The sequence below is a fragment of the Physcomitrium patens genome, chromosome 3 (genome assembly GCF_059467195.1).
Source record: "Physcomitrium patens ecotype Gransden chromosome 3, ASM5946719v1, whole genome shotgun sequence".
NCBI lineage: Eukaryota > Viridiplantae > Streptophyta > Bryopsida > Funariales > Funariaceae > Physcomitrium > Physcomitrium patens.
Genome location: NC_143412.1, coordinates 6783055 through 6803215, shown reverse-complemented (window position 1 = coordinate 6803215; position 20161 = coordinate 6783055). Strand labels below are relative to the sequence as shown.

Genomic DNA, 20161 nt, shown 5'->3' with positions numbered 1-20161 from the left:
ACTTAAATATAATAATAAAATTTATTCAATCAAAATGCTTAATTTTATCACTATGCATAATAATTATGATATTAAATATAACTTACCTATAATTATTATATAATTTAAAAGAATATAATTGAATTGACATAAATATTTTTATAAAATATAAACTAATATTTTAAAATTAAAATTAATATATTTTTTATAAATATAAGATATTTCAATATTTATATAAAAAAGAATTTTGTACCATAATATTTGATTTTGTTTTGAAATATAAAAAATAACTTAAATTTTATGATGTTTAAGAGATATATGTTATATAATACTAAATACTAAAATATTTTGTGTTTTCAATGTGAACTTTATAAATATATTTAGATACATGTAATTTTTATTAAATATTTGATGTAATAATTTAGCATCTAAAAATTATTTGCAAGTATACTTATAAACAACTTAAGAATGGTTGCATTAGATAATATTTATAATATTTATATTGCCTAATTGCTACTTCATTATCTTTTGCTTTAATCATCTCTTAGGTCTAATAAAGAATCTCTTAATTTTAGCTCTCAATTATGATTTTATTAGCAGGATTTATAAAAAAAAATAGATATATAAAATACTTATTAAAAGTGTCCAAAATGTATTAATAAATAAAAAAGAAAAATCACCATAGTATCAATTGGATATCTTTTTTGACATGGCTAAATTTTAAAATGTCTTCAAAATAAAATTTATTATCTAGATTTAGATACTTTGAATATAAGTAAGTTTGCAAAATAATAGTTCAAAGCCCAACCAAACTCTAATGCAAGTTAGACAAGATTTGATGATTAACTTCAATTATCACTAGATTATTGTATTTTTATCAATTATTGATTTGCAAATACTAACTTTACATAGTTTTTAATGTCAAATTTAATAGATTGTAAATAAAACTATATTAAGAAAGATTATGTATTAACTATGATTTTAAGTCAAATTCTTAATTAATTATAGCAATTAATTATCTTTATTTTAGAAATTACTTATTATCTTATTTTAATTTGATATGATTTGGATGTTTAGTTTGTGATAAATAGATGAAGTATTTTTAATTTTTTTTTGATCTTTTGTTCTATTGTGTAGATCTTAATTAAACCTAATTAAAGTATCTAATTTTAAGATAGGTTTAATATTTCTAACTTACTTTGGATTTTTTGATCTAGATCTTCTTATTGTCCAAATTCTATTATTCCAGTTCTATTATTAAGTTAATTAAGTTGATTAATACTTATTATTTAAAAAAATTAAATAATTATAATAAATTTTAAAATTTTAAAAATTAATTAAAAATAAAAAATAATTATAAAGGATATTTTTAAAGATATCTTTTATAAAAAATTATTAATACAAAAGATTTTTTTATCATCTTTAGAAGTAGCATATTGAAGAAAATCATTAAATTATAATTAAAGTAAAATTAATAAATATTTGAGTTGAAGCCTCAAAGGTCTTTAAATTGTATATAGTAACAACTTATTTAGAAGCATTTTTATCATTGCAACAAAGTATCTTAGTTATAAAACATTTAAGTCAAAGATGTTTATTAAAGAAAAATTTTAAAAAATAGAGTTTTTTTTTTACTTTTTTTTCTTGATACAAATACTTATGCACAATCATTGTTTTTGCTTCTTAATTAATATGTATTAAATAGTTAAAATTAACATGAATATCAAGATTTATTACTTATTAAAGTGATTTTTATATATTACATTATTATTGCAACATCAATAAGAACAAAAGTTTTTTAAAGTGTTATTGTAGGTATTAAGTATAACCAAGCCTTAATATAACAAAGGATCAAGATGCAAAAAAGCTTTTCACTACACAATTAATGTATATAAGTATCATGAATTAGATAGACATTATTCTAAATTTACAAATTGCATGTGAGAAGAAGTATAGGTCGATAAATGACAAGCTTAAATTCTTCTATACTTAAAATCTACAAAATATCAAAATTCTATGATGTAGGCTATAAATACTATTTCAATAGGATATTATAATGGTTATTAAACCATTATCAAATTATTATTGAATCACCTTAGTATTTTCATCTATAATATAAAATTGTCTTATTACAAAGAATTTTTACTTCTACACAATATGAAGTTATTCTATGACATATAATTATTTTGTACAAAAATTTTTATCTATTATTTTAATAAATAAAATATATTTAAAAAATAAAAATAAAAATATTATTAATTCTATATAAACCTTTCTTACTAAATTAATTATTGAATCATTCAACAAGAATAATACTCTTAATCCAACTAATTGATACTATAAGATTCAAGGATAGGCCATCTTATAATGTTATTGTACTTGTTTTTCTAGAAAATAGCTGGAGTATTTGTCAATCCAAAAGACATGACATTATATTCAAAATGTCTATATCTTGTTTGAAATAATGTCTTCCATTCATCTCATTTTTTAATCTGCATCAAATTATATGCTCCACAAAGATTTATTTTGGTATAGATCTTGGCTTGGTCGAGTTACTTCAAAAGCCTTACTATCAATAGTAATGGATAAATTTTCTTCACGATTATTTTTTTGAAGCCACAATAATCAATATATATTTGCAAAGATCCATCTTTTTTTTTTATAAAAAATATAAGTACACTTGCTGAAGATTTGAAATATCAAATAAAGTTATTAAAGATTTGAAATATTAATAATAAGATTTTTATCAATGTAATAATTCAATACTAAAAGCTTATACTATAATAGATTATAGATTAGGCCAAATGGTAGTTGAGCGCTTTCTTAAAGATTAATGGTACAATTATATAGTCGATGCTCTAACAATATGTTAGTATTATTTTTTTTAAAGACATCTTAAAACTCCTTAAATTGATTTAGGATAGCTATTGGTAAGCTTCCTTCCTCACAAGTTGAAATTATATAAATAAAAAATTATGAAAGAAATAAATATTAAAAAAAGAAAATTTCAATACACTCTTATATTACTTAAAAAGGCTAGAAAATCACATCAAGATAGTAATATATTGAAATAAAATGGCTATTATTAAAGATAAGAAGACAAAAATTCTTGAAACAAGACTAAGGACTAAAAAGGCATTAACAAAAAAAGAAAAAAAAAAAAAAACTTCAATTTGTCTCCATATATACTATCTAACTAGAAGCTATGTGTTAATGTTCTATAAGACCTCCAATATATCTTGACTTTGTAAGATACATATCTTAACTTGCAATACAAGTTTCTTATATGTGCAACATATTGTTAGCTTATATCACAATCTATCAACTTATACAAATTGTGTCTAAATTATTGGCCAAGTTTCTAACCTACCAATGAACTACAAACATATATAAATTCAAATGCACATCTATAAAGCTTCTAAAGAGCTTTGCCATAAGATAATAATAAATCTACTTATAATTATTTTTTATCTAAAACTTCTTATCTAGGTAAATATATATGTTTGTTATCATAATATATGAAGTCTTGCTTGAAAATATTCCAAGCACATGCTTGTAAAAGATAGAATGGAAATTGCAATAACAAAATCCTAATTCTAATAGAAAACTAATAATGCTAAATAAGCTTTAATCAAATTCAAAGAAACCTCAAAGGAATTTCAAAAAAACAATAAGAAATTTAAAAGAAATATTAGAATGATTACAAACACATCTCAAATACATCTCAATTCAATCTTAATTTAATGCTAGTTGAAATCTTACTTCATTCAAACTTTAGGCCAAAAACTAACTAAATCTTAAATCCTAAATAAACTCAAATAAAATCCTAAATCCTAAATCAAATCTTGATCAAATCCTAACCAAACCTTAAATCCTAACCAAATCCTAAATCCTAAACTAAATCCTAATCCTAAATCAAATCTTAATCAAATCCTAAACTAAATCCTAATCCTAAATCAAATCTTAATCAAATCCTAAATCCTAAATCAAATCCTAATCCTAAATCAAACTCTAATCCTAAATCAAACCCTAACCAAATTCTAAATCTAATCCAAAATCCTAAACCAAATCTTAACCAAATCCTAATCCTAAATCAATTCCTAACCAAATCCAAACCAAACGCTAATCCTAAATCAAATCCTAACCAAATCCTAGTAATTTCTATAACAAAATTAAACCTCAATCACTAATGAATGAACCGTTGATCTTAACTCAAATTTTGCATACTTCTTAAAATCTAAGTTGAAAACAAGCACAAATTTTTTGAAAAGGATCGGAATTACCAAATAGACAATAACCTCAAAAACATGCTCGCTTATTGGCTGGCCTCCTTCTCTAACCTTGATGCTAATCTCCCAGAGCCAATATCACTCTTTTTGATTGTTCAATTGATCTCAAAATTTTCATACACATAAAAAAATAGTCTAAAATCCTCTCACATAAATTTTACTCCAATTCAACTAGTAGATTTCAAGAAATCTTAAAAACCCTCACTAAGCCTAAACTTCTACTTTCTGAGACCTTAACTCACTTAAACCTCAATAATCCTCAATTCAACCGTTAGATTGAGCTAAGATTTACAACACATATTAAGCACAACTATGACCATTAATTTACAAAATTTTACCCAAAGATCTATTACAAAACTCTTGAAATCACTAGAAACATCAATCCTATTTTATTTCACAAACTCCAAGTCATCTGAAAACAATCTTGTCTTTGTAAAGCTCTTACAAAGTCATAAAAACTCCAAATTGTCCAAAACCAATGCTCATAGAAACCTTATCCAATCTGCTATAAAAATCCACTCTTTGATTTGCAAAAGAATCCCGAAGTAGTCGTCAAGACTCAATTTTGTGTCTTAGGGTCTGATTTCGACCCTAGTTCATAACCAGCCCTCTCCGAGTATCAATATCTAGTTTTTTAAAGTCAATTTTGCTAGAATTTACTCTTAACTTCCTTTTAAAGATGCCTATATTATTTATTTTTCCAATCTACCTTGTTTTGCCTTATTTATGGTCCTACAAAGTAAGTAGAAGTCACCTTTCTAAAAGGCAGCATTGGTACCTTTTAGTTTTACTACCTTTTTGACTGTTAACTATATTTCTAAGATAATTTGTTCTAATACTTTGAACTAAGATCTCCTAAATTATAATAATTTCTACACTCTTTCACATGTAAGTCATGTTGCATTATGACATCGTGATACAAAGGACATTTCTTTTATAGCCATTGTTGTATTGTAAATTAATATAGTATGTAAAAATTAACTAAAATATATAATATATTTATAAGATTTGATATACATTAGAGTAGATTAGCAAGTTAATTTAAAGAGAGTTGATGTAAGAAAATTTATTTTCAGATTTATTTATATTGATTATAGTGTTTAAATTATATAGAATTTAAATATTTAATATTAAATTTAAGGAGAAGATTGAAGCTCAAAGATGAAGATCCAAACCTCTAAGAAACTTATTTGGAAGGATGAAAGCAAGGTATGGACAAATGAAGGCAAAAGGTGAAGATCTTCATCTCTATTGGTCAAAAGCCATGCCCAATATGCTCTCAAGAGGCTGTCTATGACCATAATAAGGATTTTGGCAACTTCAAAAGGAGAATTTAAGAATTAAAAGTAAGTTTTGTAAGGTTTAAGGTGTGGACTACAATTTTTGTGCAAATTTTAGAGGGTTTAAAGTTCACATAATGAAGATATAGCCATTTGAAGTTAAGGTGTCTTTTTAAGACATATTGTTGCTCATATGAGGATACAAGGATTTTATGACAGATTTTGGAAATAAGAAGGTACAACCGCAAAGCTCATTTTAAGTCCTATATCTTTTGCAAAAGAATTCTTACATTTAGAATTTGTATAAAGGCGTTATAGAGCGTTGAAGTTAGCAAATATAATTTAAAAGCAATAAGTGAGTTGTTTTATTGTAAGTAATGGTTGGAGTCATATCTTGAGTTTTTGAAAAAAATTTTGAATCAAAATTTCTAAAAATATAATTTATTAGGTAAAAAAACTATATATCAAAATTTTATGGTATTTAAGTACTAAATTTGTGAGATACAAAGAAAATTGTACAGATGTGTATGTAAGCAAGGGTTTGAAGCCACTGCTAGGATTTTAGCAATATCTCAAGATTCCTAACAAATTTATAGTTGAAATTTGTTATGGTAGTTGTTGAAAGTAAATTAGTACTTCATATAAAATTTTGGTCTATTTGGATGGTCCAGTCATGAGAAATGACCTATTGAAGTTTGGAAAAAATTCAACTTGAGGATACATAAGGTTTTATAATAATTTTATCACATTTTTGGTGGTCTTTGGTACTTAAGGCTTATTTATTTATTTATTTATTTATTTATTTATTTATTTATTTATTTATTTATGTAATTACTCTAATAGGGATAATTTCATATATAATTTTTTTTTTTTTTTTTTTTATTATTATTTGGAGACTTGGTTGAGCAATTAGTGATAGCCAAAAGTCCAATTTTTTCTTAAAATAAATTCTCTCTACCTCGACATTGCCTTCATAAAACTTTATACTCCAAAAAATAAAAGCTTTATTGTTGATGACTTCTTGATAAGTTTTTTCTAAAAGAATTTTATAGAAAGTTTAATCTTATGAAATTCCTAATTTATAAATGGATTATATCTTTCTAATTACAAAAGTCTTAAAATAATAGAATTAGGTATGATTTTAATAATATTAAATACTATTTTGCTACTATGGCCTTTAAATAATATTTCTAGAAAGCTGGCTTTAAAAATAATATTGCCTTAAAATAAAGATCAAACATCTATTACTTCTATATATATATATATATATATATATATAAGTTTTGACTTCTATACTAAAAGAATTTTATGAAGTTTGATAAAAAAAATTATCTAAAATTTAAGCGAATACTCTAAAATCTAATAAGGCATTTATTTGAAGTTTTTGTAGGCCAAGAAATAAAATTATAATAAAATAATAAGCAAATTAGGAAAAAAAAAATGGGACCTTGATGAACTTGATGTATTTGAATTTTCAGCTACATGGTCTTTACTATAGCTAGGCTTTTTTATTTTCTTAAATGATTGCAGTTTTAGTTTTGATTGTATGTTGTTTCTTTGAATAGTTTCTATATTTGTGGCCTTTTTCACCACAACACAAACATAAGCCTTATTCAAATTAATATTTCTTTTCCTCTACTATAAGAGATTTGAATCATACCACATTAGTTTGTATATCATTATCTCTACAATATAGAAATAATGTAATTATTGAAGTAGTAGAGTATGAATTTTTAGTATATTGCTTTATTAAAGTCCATAGGTGTTGATCTTGATGGAAATGAAATAATTGATTATTGTACTTCATAACTTAGCTGATGGCTTCATTGAGTTTTTGAGGATTAAACAATGATAGTAATATGTCTTTTACATTGTCCCTTAGTCTCTAATAGAATTGGCTCATAAGAGCTTATTTATTCCAATTGATGTCATAAGCCAATTATCTAAAATTAAATGCATAAATTTATATAAAATATAAATTTTAATGTAATGAAAAAATCTTTATTGTCATCTATTGAGCCTTATCATGTTTTTAAATGCCTCAGCAAATGCTTCTAAAAAAGCTTCAAAGTTGTTTAAGATTGGAGATCTCTTTTTAAATAAAGGAGCAAACTAAGATAAGGCTTGTTTTGTGAGTAAGGTTCCAACTAAATCAACTTAAAACTCTTCTATTAGATAGAATTTAAGTTGTAAAAAAGTTATCAATCAAATTTCATAAAAAAACCTTTAAAACTTCAAGAATGTGCCATCAAACTTTTCTAAAAGACTTAATTCAAGGCTCTTTATGTTATTGAATAAATGAGTTTTGTTATTGAGATATAAGTGCCACCGCCTCCTTGGATACAGCATATTAACATCTTCACCTCCAACAATCTTGAAAGAAAAGAAGAAAAAAAAAAAAAAAAAAAAAAAAAATCTAAATAATATCAATTTAAAAGAGGATAATCCAGAATTTCTAAAGTGCTCTAATGCTTTCAAAAAGAAGAGTAATTGACTTTCTAGAAGGATTAAGCGCTAATATTGATAAGAAGTCTCTCTTGACAAATTTTTATGGATACACTATATAGAAGACCAAATAAAAAGTTGAATAGAAGAGTTTCAATAAGAAAGGTAGCATGAACTTGATTAAACTAGGTGAGTACAAGATCAATACCAAGAAAGGTGAATTAGAGCTCTGAGAGATATGTTGGCAAGACTAAGAATCTTCTTAGCTTTGACTCCAATATATACTAGATATTAAGAAGTTTTTTGAGAAGTTTTCATATTGTTTGGAGATGAAGCAACCCTAGGATGCTTCTCGGACAACTTCTTTAATCTTTCTAGGACCTTTTAGAGTCTACTAAAATATTTTAAGATCCTTCTAAAACCTTTTAGAATATTCTATTAGAATATTTTGAAAACTTTTTAGAACCTTTATTAAAATATTTTGACAATCTTCTAAACCTTTTAAAATCTAATATAATATTCTAAGAATATTTCTAAAATCTTCTTGTTAGATGTTCCTAACACATAATTAGTTTTTTATTTGAAGAGGTTTTTTTGCTTTTAGAGGAGCTTTGTTTTAAAGTATTTGTCCATATTTTGTTACAAATTGTCATAGTATGAGTTGTATTTGTATTTTTCTTTTAGATCTATTTTTATTTAATATTATTTAATTATGTGATTTTTTTGCAAGAGACCTATTTTCTTGATTGAATGTCTTAACTTGAATATGTAAAGCAGGTGGTTCTGAATTATATATATATATATATATATATATATATACCCTCAATTTATCACAATTAAAATCAAAATAGTAAATCTCCTTACTTTCTTGATTGAAGATCAAATTTGGCACAATTTTCTTTTTCTTATATATTTTATTAGAAGTGGTCAATTTTCTATGTGGAAGTTCTTTTAATTTAGCTATTTTATTTTTGTAATAAATAAGAACTATGTTTGTCAATTACAGTAGAGAAACATAAATGATTTCATTGTTATGCATATACTTTTTTTTTTTCTTCTTCTTCTTCTTGATCAACATGTTAAACTTTTAAACCCTTTTCATTGCCAATGGCACGAGTATCTACAAGTATATATATATCTATATATATATATATATAGATTTATTTATTCGTGTATCATTAGAATCAAATCCCGGTCATGTTGGAGCCTGCAGCTGTTCTGCATGTCCATGTGTGGCTCCCTTCTGACTGCTGAGCGCGCTAGTGACGCAGGGGACGTCGAATGCAGAAGGAAAGCAGGGAATAGGAACAAGGGAACTGTACGATGTTCCATGGAGGAGCATCAGAGTGATGTGGAGCTACCATGGTTGTATCTCACACGTACCAAATCCATAGATGGAATACGCGAGCATATGTTGCGATGAGTGATGTTGTTAGGCTTTCGCTAAGGTTGTGAGGGCAGGGAGTGTGTGTGCGTGTGTATGAGCATGCGTGCGTGTTTTTATGTATTTTTATAAATTTTTACCTCGGGGTGTGGTTTGACCGTGTGGAAGGAGCAGCTCCAAGAATTACCAGATCCCAGACTGGCGGTGGCAGGAGACTGAGCTCGTGCCATTGGATCTCGCCCGCGACCGACAGGAAAGAGATCGTCGCCGTGCAACCGACCGGAGCGGGAGCGGCCGACCGGGGGACGAGGCTCACGGGGGGGGGGGGGGGGTTGGTTCGGCCCACTGTTGCGGTAACCTGGGCAGCTTCTTCGTTGGGAGGGAGGCTAACTCCGGAGGGACATCCAGTGCGACGAATTTAGCCCAGAGCGTGCGGGCGGGCGCGGGTGCTGCTGTTAGATGTGTGATGCGGCAAGACTGCGACTGAGGAGGAGGAGGGCAGGGAAGGGAAGGGAAGGGAAAGGAGTTGGGCGGGTGAAGTACGAGAGCTTGGGGTGCGGCAGGGGAACGGCGGGGAAGGGCGGGGTGGGGCGATGTTCCCAGCGCGCGCTTAGGGTTAGCTAGGGTGTGTGAGCGCAAGGGGTGCGAGCGAGAGAGAGAGGAAGGTGCGGGGCGGGGGAAGGGCGAAGGGAACCGCAAACGAGAACCGAGGGGAAGAGCGCGGGGAGCTTGGGGAAGTTCGTTGGCTCTCTCGCGGGAGCGCGGAATATTTTTATTTTTTATTTTTTCGGTCGCAGACAAATTGAGAGGCAGAAAAGGGGAAGGAAGGGGGGCGGGGGGCGAGGTGTAACAGAGCCTCGCCACGGAGCCGGCGAGGCGAGGGCGAGGGGATGGTGAAGGTAAAGGGCGTGGAGTGGAACCATGTCTTGGTTGTGAAGGAGCCCGAGCGCCATGGTATGGCCACGCTCGTGCGCTGCGCGCACTGTGGGAAGGAGTTTCAGGGCAACGCCATGCGCATCCGCGCGCACCTGCTGGGCAATAAACGCTCCGCGGGTGTGTCCGGCTGCCCTTCCTGCCCCGAGGACGCGCGCGAGGAGCTCCGGATCATCGACATCGCCAAGTCGCAGGTCAAACGGAAGCGCCAGGACCGCACACCGCGTGTGCCGCGCGCCACGTCGTCCTCCGATCACAGCCTCGACAGTGCGATGCAGCAGATGGACTTCATGACCGCGCTGCAAAAGGGGGAGAAGTCGGCCGTCGAACAGGCACTGCGGAGTATGGTCTTCCAGGGAGGATTGCCTGTCAATTTCGTCAACTTCTCACCGGTTAAGTCCGCGGTAATTTTATTTGTCCTCTCTTCCTTTTCTTTTCTTTCAATATATCCGTATTTTTATTTATTCAAATATTTGGTGAATTTTGCGAGGAGTAATGAAGGTGTGATAGGGGGTGTTGGTCGCGCCTTGGTTTCGAGGACGAGAAGCCCACAGTCATTTTAGATTTTACATTTGTGAGATGAGTGCGTCTTCTCTGTCTGCCCATATCAATTGTTGAGGGCTGTTTGTTACCATGAATTAAGTATGTCCTATCACCACACCATAAATAACGTGCAAGAGTTTATGGTCAGAGTGATGAGATTAATGAAACATAGGCTTCTTGTGAGCATCATTGGAAGCCCTTCCTTTCATGAGAATTGTGCTGCTCGTCTGTCAATATTAACATGAATTAGTTGCCCCCGCGGATAATGGTATTCCGATCAAACCTAGCCTTGCTGTCGTTGTATTGCGACTAGAACTATCTTGAAGCTTCTCACCTGCTCGGTCTAAAATATAAATGTTTTTGGTGAGTAACGAATCTATGGCACACAACATGGATTTGTGGGGTCGCCTTTTCTTTGCCGTTATGGTCGTTGCAAAATTATAACGGAAGGGCCGAGTATCCTTCTTCTCGTGATATCTTATTTTGGTTCTTGATGTTGAAAAATAGGCGCCGAGCTTAACTGAGGCTGCGGATTTGGAGTCTTTTTTCGACGGTTTTGGAATTCGACCAGAAACTATTGGCAAAATTAAAGAAATGGGCTTCACTGGCAAAACGTTTATGTCGAACGTGGATGAGCTTTTAACACTCCTTGATTCTATAAAACAACATTGTCATTTGACACTTGGAGAAGAGTGGGGCATCAAAGGCGCAGCTAAAAAATGGCAAAAAGGTACATTTCTTGGCGAATCGCTTGCATGGAGAACGATTTAATTATATAAATCTTTGTCTCCCTTACCTTTCCCAGCCCGCTTTTTAGTTAATTATTTACTTCCACTTTTTTTTTTTTTTTTTTTTTTTTTTTTTTTTTTGTGTGTGTGTGTGTGTGTGTGATGTTTGTATTGTGTACACGCAGAAACATGATTTCATGTGTTTTTGACAGATCACTCGATGGTATTTAATCAACCAGAACTTGAGAAATGGCCAGAGACGGACAACGAGACTGCGAACGGTTGCAAGGAACTCAGTTGCCTTCGTAAGCGTCATTACCCGGTGCTACGCGTCACTTTTCACGTACTGTTTGTGTTTTAGGTGCCTTTCGTATCGTGCTTATGCTGTTATCTGTCAGACGTTTCGTTTCTGGCTGTTGGCTTAATGGTGATAACGTGCATGTAGCTTCCAGCTAGTCCCGTCGGAGAGCATGCAGAGATGACACAGGTCAAGAGTACATTATGTGGAGACAAATTACGACTTAATTAGGATGCGGTGCAACATGTTGCTGAAGACTTCCACATGTTTTGCAAATGTAAGGTTTTACTCTTATCGACTCGAATTTAGACTTGCCTTTCTGTAGTGGAATCAAGAACAACGAATTATTTATTTTTGTTTGTATCTTTTAGCACATGCTCTGGTTTGGAAGTTCTTCGGTAATTTTTACAAGGTCTAATGAATTGGATTTTTTGGCGGAGCAGAGGCTGCACAGAGCCACTGGGAATGTGTAGAGGAGCTGGAATGTAGGATGTGAATCAGAGAAACGATGTTTTTTTTGGTGAGGTTTGTCACACGTGTACGGAAATTTCAAATTACCAACTGTAGCTCATACTTGTATATACTTGTAGTACATAGGGCGTGTTCACGCATAATGAATAAGCTGGGAAGCAAAATGAAGAATCTTTTTCTTTTCCCCTTTCTTTTCGATTCATGGTCCTTTGTAGGAAACAGAAATTATACATCATGTTTCAGGGGTATATGCTTGCCTTGTATCCTCATGTGCATCAAACTTTTGGATGTGCGGCTTGGGACCTGCTAGCATCAATTCCTGAATAGTTCAGTAACCGAAGTGTTGTGTCGTTCCTGTTTTTTGTGATGAGATCCGGGTTGAGTTTTCTTTTTTATAGAGTTGTTATTCCTTTGGTCGTTCTCCACGCAGATGATACCGCCTTTAGACTTGAAAATAAGGGCATGGATGATTGTGACACTGTCTATTATCAGCCTCACAATTCAGTAAGCAAGTCGTTCTTTACCCGATTCTCCTCGGAAGACAAAATTCCGCTCTGGAAGACCGTCTTTAACCGAAGGTGTACATGGCCGAAACTAACCCACAAGACTCGTATGTTAAGACATTCATCCTACTCTACATCCGCCCATGTAGTTCTTGTAGATAGATCTTGGAATCATGGTTGAGCATTTGGCATCCATCATGATTCTTGATGTATTTATACCTGTAAGTGTCACAAATACACAAGTGTTACAACTACTTACACCACTCTATCTTATGCTTTGTTGTTTCTTTGTGTTATTTTAATCTTGGTTTATTCTTTGTTTTATTGCATCTATTGTTTGTTCTCTCATGGTATGAGCTCTCATGGTATTATAACTTATTTATAAGATGCAAGTTCAAAAAGTCAATGCAATGCGAGATTGATACAAAAATAAATGTTATCTTCAAGGCTTCAAATGATGCTTTAGTTTTTTTCTTCCATTTAAGTTTGTCTTTATATGTCAAGCGTGTAAGAGGAGCCATTATTTGAAAAAAAAAATTGATGAAGATTTGGTAATAATTGGCAAATCTCAAAAAAACATTATACATTTTTAATTATTTTTAGAATCTTCTAATTTATAATAATTTGGACCTTCTTAAGATCCATTATAAGACCATCATTTAAAATGATGTATTCTAAAAAGTCAACTTGAGTAGTGTAAAATATATATGTTTTTTTTATCTAGGCATATAATCCTATATCTTTTAATTTTTGTAACACACAACAAACATAAATTTTATGTTCTTTTGTATTTTTAGAATAGATTAAGATGTCACTTAAATAATAGACAATAAAATTGTCAAGAAACTCACAAAAGACATCATTCATTAGATGTTGAAAAGCAACTAGTATATTTGTGAGTCCAAAAAACATGACATTATATTTAAAATATCCATATTTGATTCAAAATATAGTTTTCTATTTGTCCCATTTTTTAATATGTATTAGATTATATATATTTCATGGATCTACTTTTGTATAAATCTTTTCTTGATTGAATTGATCAAAAAGTCTTAAAATCAAGGATAGAAGGTACCTATTGATTTGAATGGTCGTTAAGCTTCTTCTTGAAAATTGATGGAATAAACATAAAGACAATGCTCTAGAAAAATATTTATATTCTTTTTTTCAAAGACATCTTGATAATCTTAGTATTAGCTTGGAATCACACTTAAAATCTTTTTTCCATCAATAATAGGTTTAGCGTATATAACAAAAATTAATCCTTCTTTTGCAATATGCATGAAAGCTGTTACATCTACTAATAATAATTTAGATGTGTTGATCTAATGAGTTACTACTTATTTAGCAAAATTTTAGGCTAAATTATAGGAAAAATCAAGATTGCAAGATACCCAATCTATCTGAGAGGTGTATCTTTTTAACCACGATAATCCTAAAATAATTGGGTTAGAAAGAGATCTAATTACATTAAGTATTATTAAACTATTAGACCTCTAGTTGCTACTTCTATAGGAATAGTTTCATATATAACATACTTAAAAGATAACGAACGATCATCTATTATTCTACATGTACAAATTTGATTTTCTTAATGAAGAATATATCTTATTTTTTGACAAAGTCTTTGTCTATAAAATAGATTGAGGTTCTTCAATCCAACAAAGCTAAGACTTTGTAATTTTTTAGTCTTAAATAAATTTTTATTATAAAACAAGATGAACAATCTAAGGAGAAAATAGGATCTTCATTAAGAGTTGCATAAGGTTCCAGCTGCTTAGTCCCAATTGTAGTTAGACCAATTCATTTTCTCACACATCATCTTCTTTGGCAACGATACTCTTTATTATGTGATCGCATTACTTTTTTAGACAATGTTGAGTAGTATGCTTGGATTCTCTACATTATATGCACAAACCTTCTTGATAATAATAAGTCTTTTCTTGCTCAATAAAAGATTTAAAATATATCATACCAATTTGCATTGGTTTTGAAAACTTAAGAGCTACAGTCATTACTTAACTTGTTCATTTCTATCCAAATCTTTATTCTTTATGCCTTTCAAAATAATTGATTATTGCATACAATGGCTTGAACATTAAATTGTTCCAAAGTTTTTGCTTTCAATATTATCAAAAAAAATTCTTTGACATTGTCTTTCATTCCATATCAAATTGATTAATAAGAGCTTTGACATTCAAATCCACGTCACAAGCAAAGTTTTGGAATTCAACAACATATATGGTTATCAGGGATATGAATCTCAAAAAAAGAGAATCTTCAATATACTCTTGTATCATTGAAGAGAATTATAAAGTCACTCAAAAGCTAATATAATATTAATTGGAATGGCTTTTGCCAAAAAATAAGAAGACTAGAAAGTCTTGAAACAAGACTAAGGACTAGAACGACATTGATAAGAGTGAAGAAGGCTTCACTCTTGCCTCCATATATACTCTTAACTAGGAGCTACATGGCAATGTCATATAGGACCTCCAAAACATGTTGACTTTGTTAGTCACATATCTTAACTTGCAAGGCAAATTATCTATATATGTGCCACATGGTTAACGTATTCTACAAGCTATTATGTGGAGTTATCTTGTTCCACAAGCTACCAACATGTAATTAACTTGTTGGCCAAGTTTTTGACCTACAAACACATCTAAAGTCAAAACCGCATCTATGAAACTTCTAAGAAGCTTTACTAAAAGACTTTATGAAATTAATCTATATTTACCTACTTCTACCTAATCATATAAGTAATTATTGAAATAAATGTATATGTCGGTGACAATGGTGGCTGACCATGATTCTTGTTATAAAGATAAGAACTTGATCTTTGTTACTTTTTTATTTAATAACTTTCTCCAAATATGACCATAATCACTTCTAAGAATGAGTTTAAATCATTAAAGAGTCAAGAATCCTTTTCCATCAAAAATGCAAATCAATAGAGAATTTTTTAGATAGAAGTATGCATATGAATCCAATTTGAGTAAATCCATTAAAGTATTAGAAGAGATGCAACCTTAGATAGAACTTAACTTATTATAGAAATCTTCAAAATTTTTATCTTGTTTCATCAAACTTCTTAAGCATATTAAGCCTTGTTTTTGTTGTACTTGTAAAAGCAAAATTTCTTGAATTTGGTTGTAAGGTTGATCTACTTGCTTCCTTCAATTGCACAACTTCTTAATGTAGACTCTGAACTTCTTCCATTGGTTTAGGATTAATATTTCTTTGATTAGTATTGGTGATGCATGAAATTTCTATCCTTAAAGTGTTGACAAGTTTGTAAAGATTTATAATAGTTGCAAATCTATTCTAAGTTTTACCAAGTATAGCATCTATTATTTTTTCTTCCATTTTAAACAACTTAAAAAATCTATAAGTCAAATTAGAGGAAGTTAATCCACAACCTCTAATATCAAATGAAAATTTCCACAAAAAAGGGTAACCCACACTATCTTTAAGGAAAAAATTAGTATTAGAAAACTAAATAGTTTGTTTAAAGGTGGATAATATGCAATCTTCAAAATACAACAATAGAAATGATAATCTACTCACTTTTTAAAAAAGATAAGAATAATGAGTTACAACTCTTGTCAAATTATCAAGAACATGAACTTCAAAGAACTAAAATATCAATACACTCTTATGTCACTTAAAAAGATTAAAAAATCACTTAAAGATGATATAGTATTAAACTAAAATAGCTATTTTTAAAGACAAGAATACTAAAAAATCTTGAAATAAAACTTAAGACTAGAAAAATATTGAGAAGAGTGAAGAAGACTTCACTCTTGCCTCTATATATACTCTTAACTAGGAGCTACATGACAATGTCTTATAGGACCTTTAATATATGTTGACTTTGCAAGACACATGTCTTAACTTACAATGCAAGTTTTTTATATGTGGACCATAGAGTTAACTTGTTTTGTAAGCTACCAACATGTAGTTAATTTTTTGACCAAGTTTCCAACCTACTAATCAACTACAAATACATATAAAGTTAAAGCAATATTTATGAAGTTTTTAAGAATCTTCTTTAGAAAATATTATGAAATAAATTTACTTTTATCTAATTCTATTTAATCATATAGATAAGTACTAGAATAAATATGTATATCCATGTCAAAAAGGCAACATTAAGACTAAAGTTTTTACTACCTTTCTATCATTTATCTTTATTTTTTTATTACATCTTTTTTATTAGGTTTTTTTTATTCTTCTAAAATAACATCTATATTTTTATTTTTGACTATATAATTATTATACTATACGACAACATCCATGCTATAGTCAATTAAAAAAAAAAAAAAAAAAAAAAAAAAAAACTCTAAAATGATGTTTGAGCTTTGGTTATTCTATTACAAGTTGGTATTGTAGAAACTAATAGAACTGAAGTCACTTTTTATGGATATTTTAAAGGCCTTAGAGTTAACCAAGTCTAAAGAATACGTCTTCTATAGGCAAACGAAGGTGGCCATTATTGCTATTTGAATAGACTAATCTATCCTTTGAGTAGAGATCAACAAGCATCATATATTGCACCTATTATTCAACAAATCTTTCAATTCTTGTAGATATGAAACTAATGCTCTTCATAAAACTTGGACTTAAAAAGAGAAGTGATATTATAGATATCTAATAAAAAGATTTTAAAAATATTTTTAGAATATTATATTAGATTCTAAAAAATTTAAAAGATTTTCAAAATATTTTAATAAAAGATTCTAAAAGATTTTTAAAATATTCTAATAGAAGATTCTAAAAAGGTTTCTAAAATATTCTTATAGGATCTCAAAATATTCTACTAGATTCTAAAAAGTTTTAGAAGAATTAAAGAAGTTGTCCAAGAAAGATCTTAGAATTGCTTTGTCTCCAAATAATACAATTTCTCGAAAAGCTTTCTAATACCTAATATATATTGGAATCAAAGGTGAAAGGATCTTTAGTCTCAATAACATGTTTCTTGGAGCTCTAACTTACCCCTCTTGGTGTGGATCTTATACTCATTTGATTTAATTAATTTTATGCTAGCTTTTTTATTGAAACTCTTCTATTCAACTTCTTATTCAAACTTTTGTATAATATATCTATGACATTATGAACTAATTCACAAATCTATAAAGGCATCAACATACAACAAAGATAAAAAAGAAATTATTAAAGAATCAAGAATCCAAAATAAAAGGCTTATAAGATATCCATTCCTACTAATATAAGCCTTCCATAAATAAAAGGTATAAAAATTAAATTTACAATTACTAAGTCATAAATTGACCACTTTTAAAGAAATATTGACTAAGAAATATATATATATATATATATAATAATAATAATAATAGAATTATTTATATTTTCACTATAATTAGTAAATATGATTTTTATTTATTATAAAAATGAAATAGCTAAGTTAAAAGAACTTTTATATAAATTACATTTATGGTGGTACTTTTGTCTTCATTATTTTTATGATATAGGATCTTGATCATATTTGAAAAAGTGCATTATGAAAGGGCATGCATACAATGTTATGATTTGTTTTGCAAATTTACAACAAAACTACTTATATCCAAATTTTGTCATAATATTATATATTGTTGTTGTAAGTAGAGGCAATAAGTGAAAATAGAAAAAAATTATTTTAAATATTTAAGTGAATGAGAAATCAAGTCATTGTGTAGCAAACGCAATTTTCAATTTTAATGTTATAAAAAGAAAATTTATAATAGTGATTTCATTATAATTTAAAATATGAATTAAAGTATTTTTTTAAAATAATATCTGGCTGGAAATTAAATACATTATCAGATTTTTTTTTACATATGGTTCTTTATAAAAATGTATTGGTTTTGATTTTATTTTCTAATATTGTATCCTTTGATATTATTACAGAATACAGTTGAGGAAATTTACTTGATTTTTTCCTTAAATTTTAAGTCAATCATCTATTGTAATTAAAATAATTTATCTTGAATTTTTTTTTTTTTTTTTTTTTTTTTTTTTTTAAATCAGCATCAATTCATTTCATAAATTTTATTTATATTACCTTTTTTTTTAAAAAAAAAATTACACATCTTTATAGAATTTTTTTAAAGTTATTGCATATAATAATAATTAAGCAACTCTTATATTGGAAATACAATGAACAAAGGAAAAATAGCTTAAATTCAACATGATTCAAAAACATATCCACACAATCAATAATTCTTATATACCTTTCTATTTATTGAGCTAAAAAATTAATTACAAACTTGATATCGTGGTTGCCATAAATTTTCAGTCATTATGCTCTCCCAGTGTCACTTGCGGGAGATTTTGCCCCCCTACAGCACTGACCTAGAACAATTCTCTGAATTCCCTCTCATCTAAGCTAGCAGATTACGGTTTTCAGCAGTTCCACATGAGGAGAAGAAAAGGGTACAACAATTCTCAAAAAATATAAACATTTAATAGAAGTAACTCACGTGTCGACGGGAAAGAAGAGAGAATTCCTGTGTGTCCGTTGAAGCATCTATGCTGCCGGAGGGCATCTTGGGGCGTTGCAGAGCTCTCAGGATCCGTTTTTGCCTGGTGCTCCAGAAGTTCTTGACATCATTGTCGATGCGTCCATGTAAGCAACTGGCAATCTTGGCCCACTTGTTGCCGAGCTTTGTTAAGCAATGCACTTTGAGACCTGTGCTCAGCCGTACCTAGACATCAATAGGACCAACGGGTATCCATCACCATCTAGTTTTCAGCCTAGCATCGATGAACTAATTACGTATTACTTATCTATCGCACAGTGAAAACAGTCGAGTAATGCTCGTAGCAGTAGTGTCCTGTAGTGGCGTTCATGGTCAGTATGATCACAGTAACTTGTGTGTTTCGTGGCTTATGTACCTTGTCTTTTTATTCATATATAAGCAATGAATGATAGCTTGAACATATCATGGTATCAGAGCACGGTTTGTAAGCACTAGAATTAGACAGTGGGTCCCTCTGGAGAGCATAGGGACAATGGACTCTATCATCGCACAATCGAAAATGTTGGCTGGACGAGGGAACTACAAAGCGTGGCGTAGCACAATACAGAGTGTTTTAGAAAAAGAAGATTTGTGGGAGGTTGTAGCTCCGATGAAGAACTTACCTTGTAATACACAAACAAGATCATCTGTAAAAAAAAACCAGCGATGCCACCTCGAGCTCAACGTCAAGAGAACAAGGAGGTAGTGAAAAGGGAGTCGAGGAAACTTCAGCGATGACCCTCTAGGAGCGGAAGCAGGTTCGCAGGCGAAAGACACACGCAATGGGACT

General features: G+C 30.0%; 2 protein-coding genes across 3 annotated transcripts; one reads left to right on the top strand and one right to left on the bottom strand.

The window, feature by feature from the left end:
- The first annotated feature begins 10231 nt into the window (after nt 1-10231).
- On the top strand, nt 10232-12540 carry LOC112279448 (uncharacterized). Of its 2 annotated transcripts, none has more exons than XR_002969022.3 (5): nt 10232-10714; nt 11361-11583; nt 11794-11886; nt 12027-12156; nt 12323-12540. XR_002969022.3 is itself a non-coding variant. In XM_024513896.3 (5 exons), the coding sequence occupies exons 1-4, from the start codon at nt 10268-10270 to the stop codon at nt 12108-12110; spliced, it is 840 nt and encodes a 279-aa protein (XP_024369664.1). In that variant the 5' UTR covers nt 10232-10267; the 3' UTR covers nt 12111-12156; nt 12323-12540. The 2 variants fall into 2 exon arrangements, 1 of the variants encoding a protein (XP_024369664.1); XM_024513896.3 differs by having other exon boundaries at nt 12034-12156.
- A 6604-nt stretch (nt 12541-19144) lies between these two features.
- Nucleotides 19145-19702, bottom strand: LOC112279833 (putative transcription factor MYB58). Its single transcript, XM_024514575.1, has 3 exons — nt 19649-19702; nt 19333-19557; nt 19145-19204 (listed from the first exon to the last, which is right to left on the bottom strand). Exons 1-3 carry the CDS (start codon nt 19700-19702, stop codon nt 19145-19147), a joined length of 339 nt encoding a protein of 112 aa, XP_024370343.1.
- Between the last annotated feature and the right edge of the window lie 459 nt (nt 19703-20161).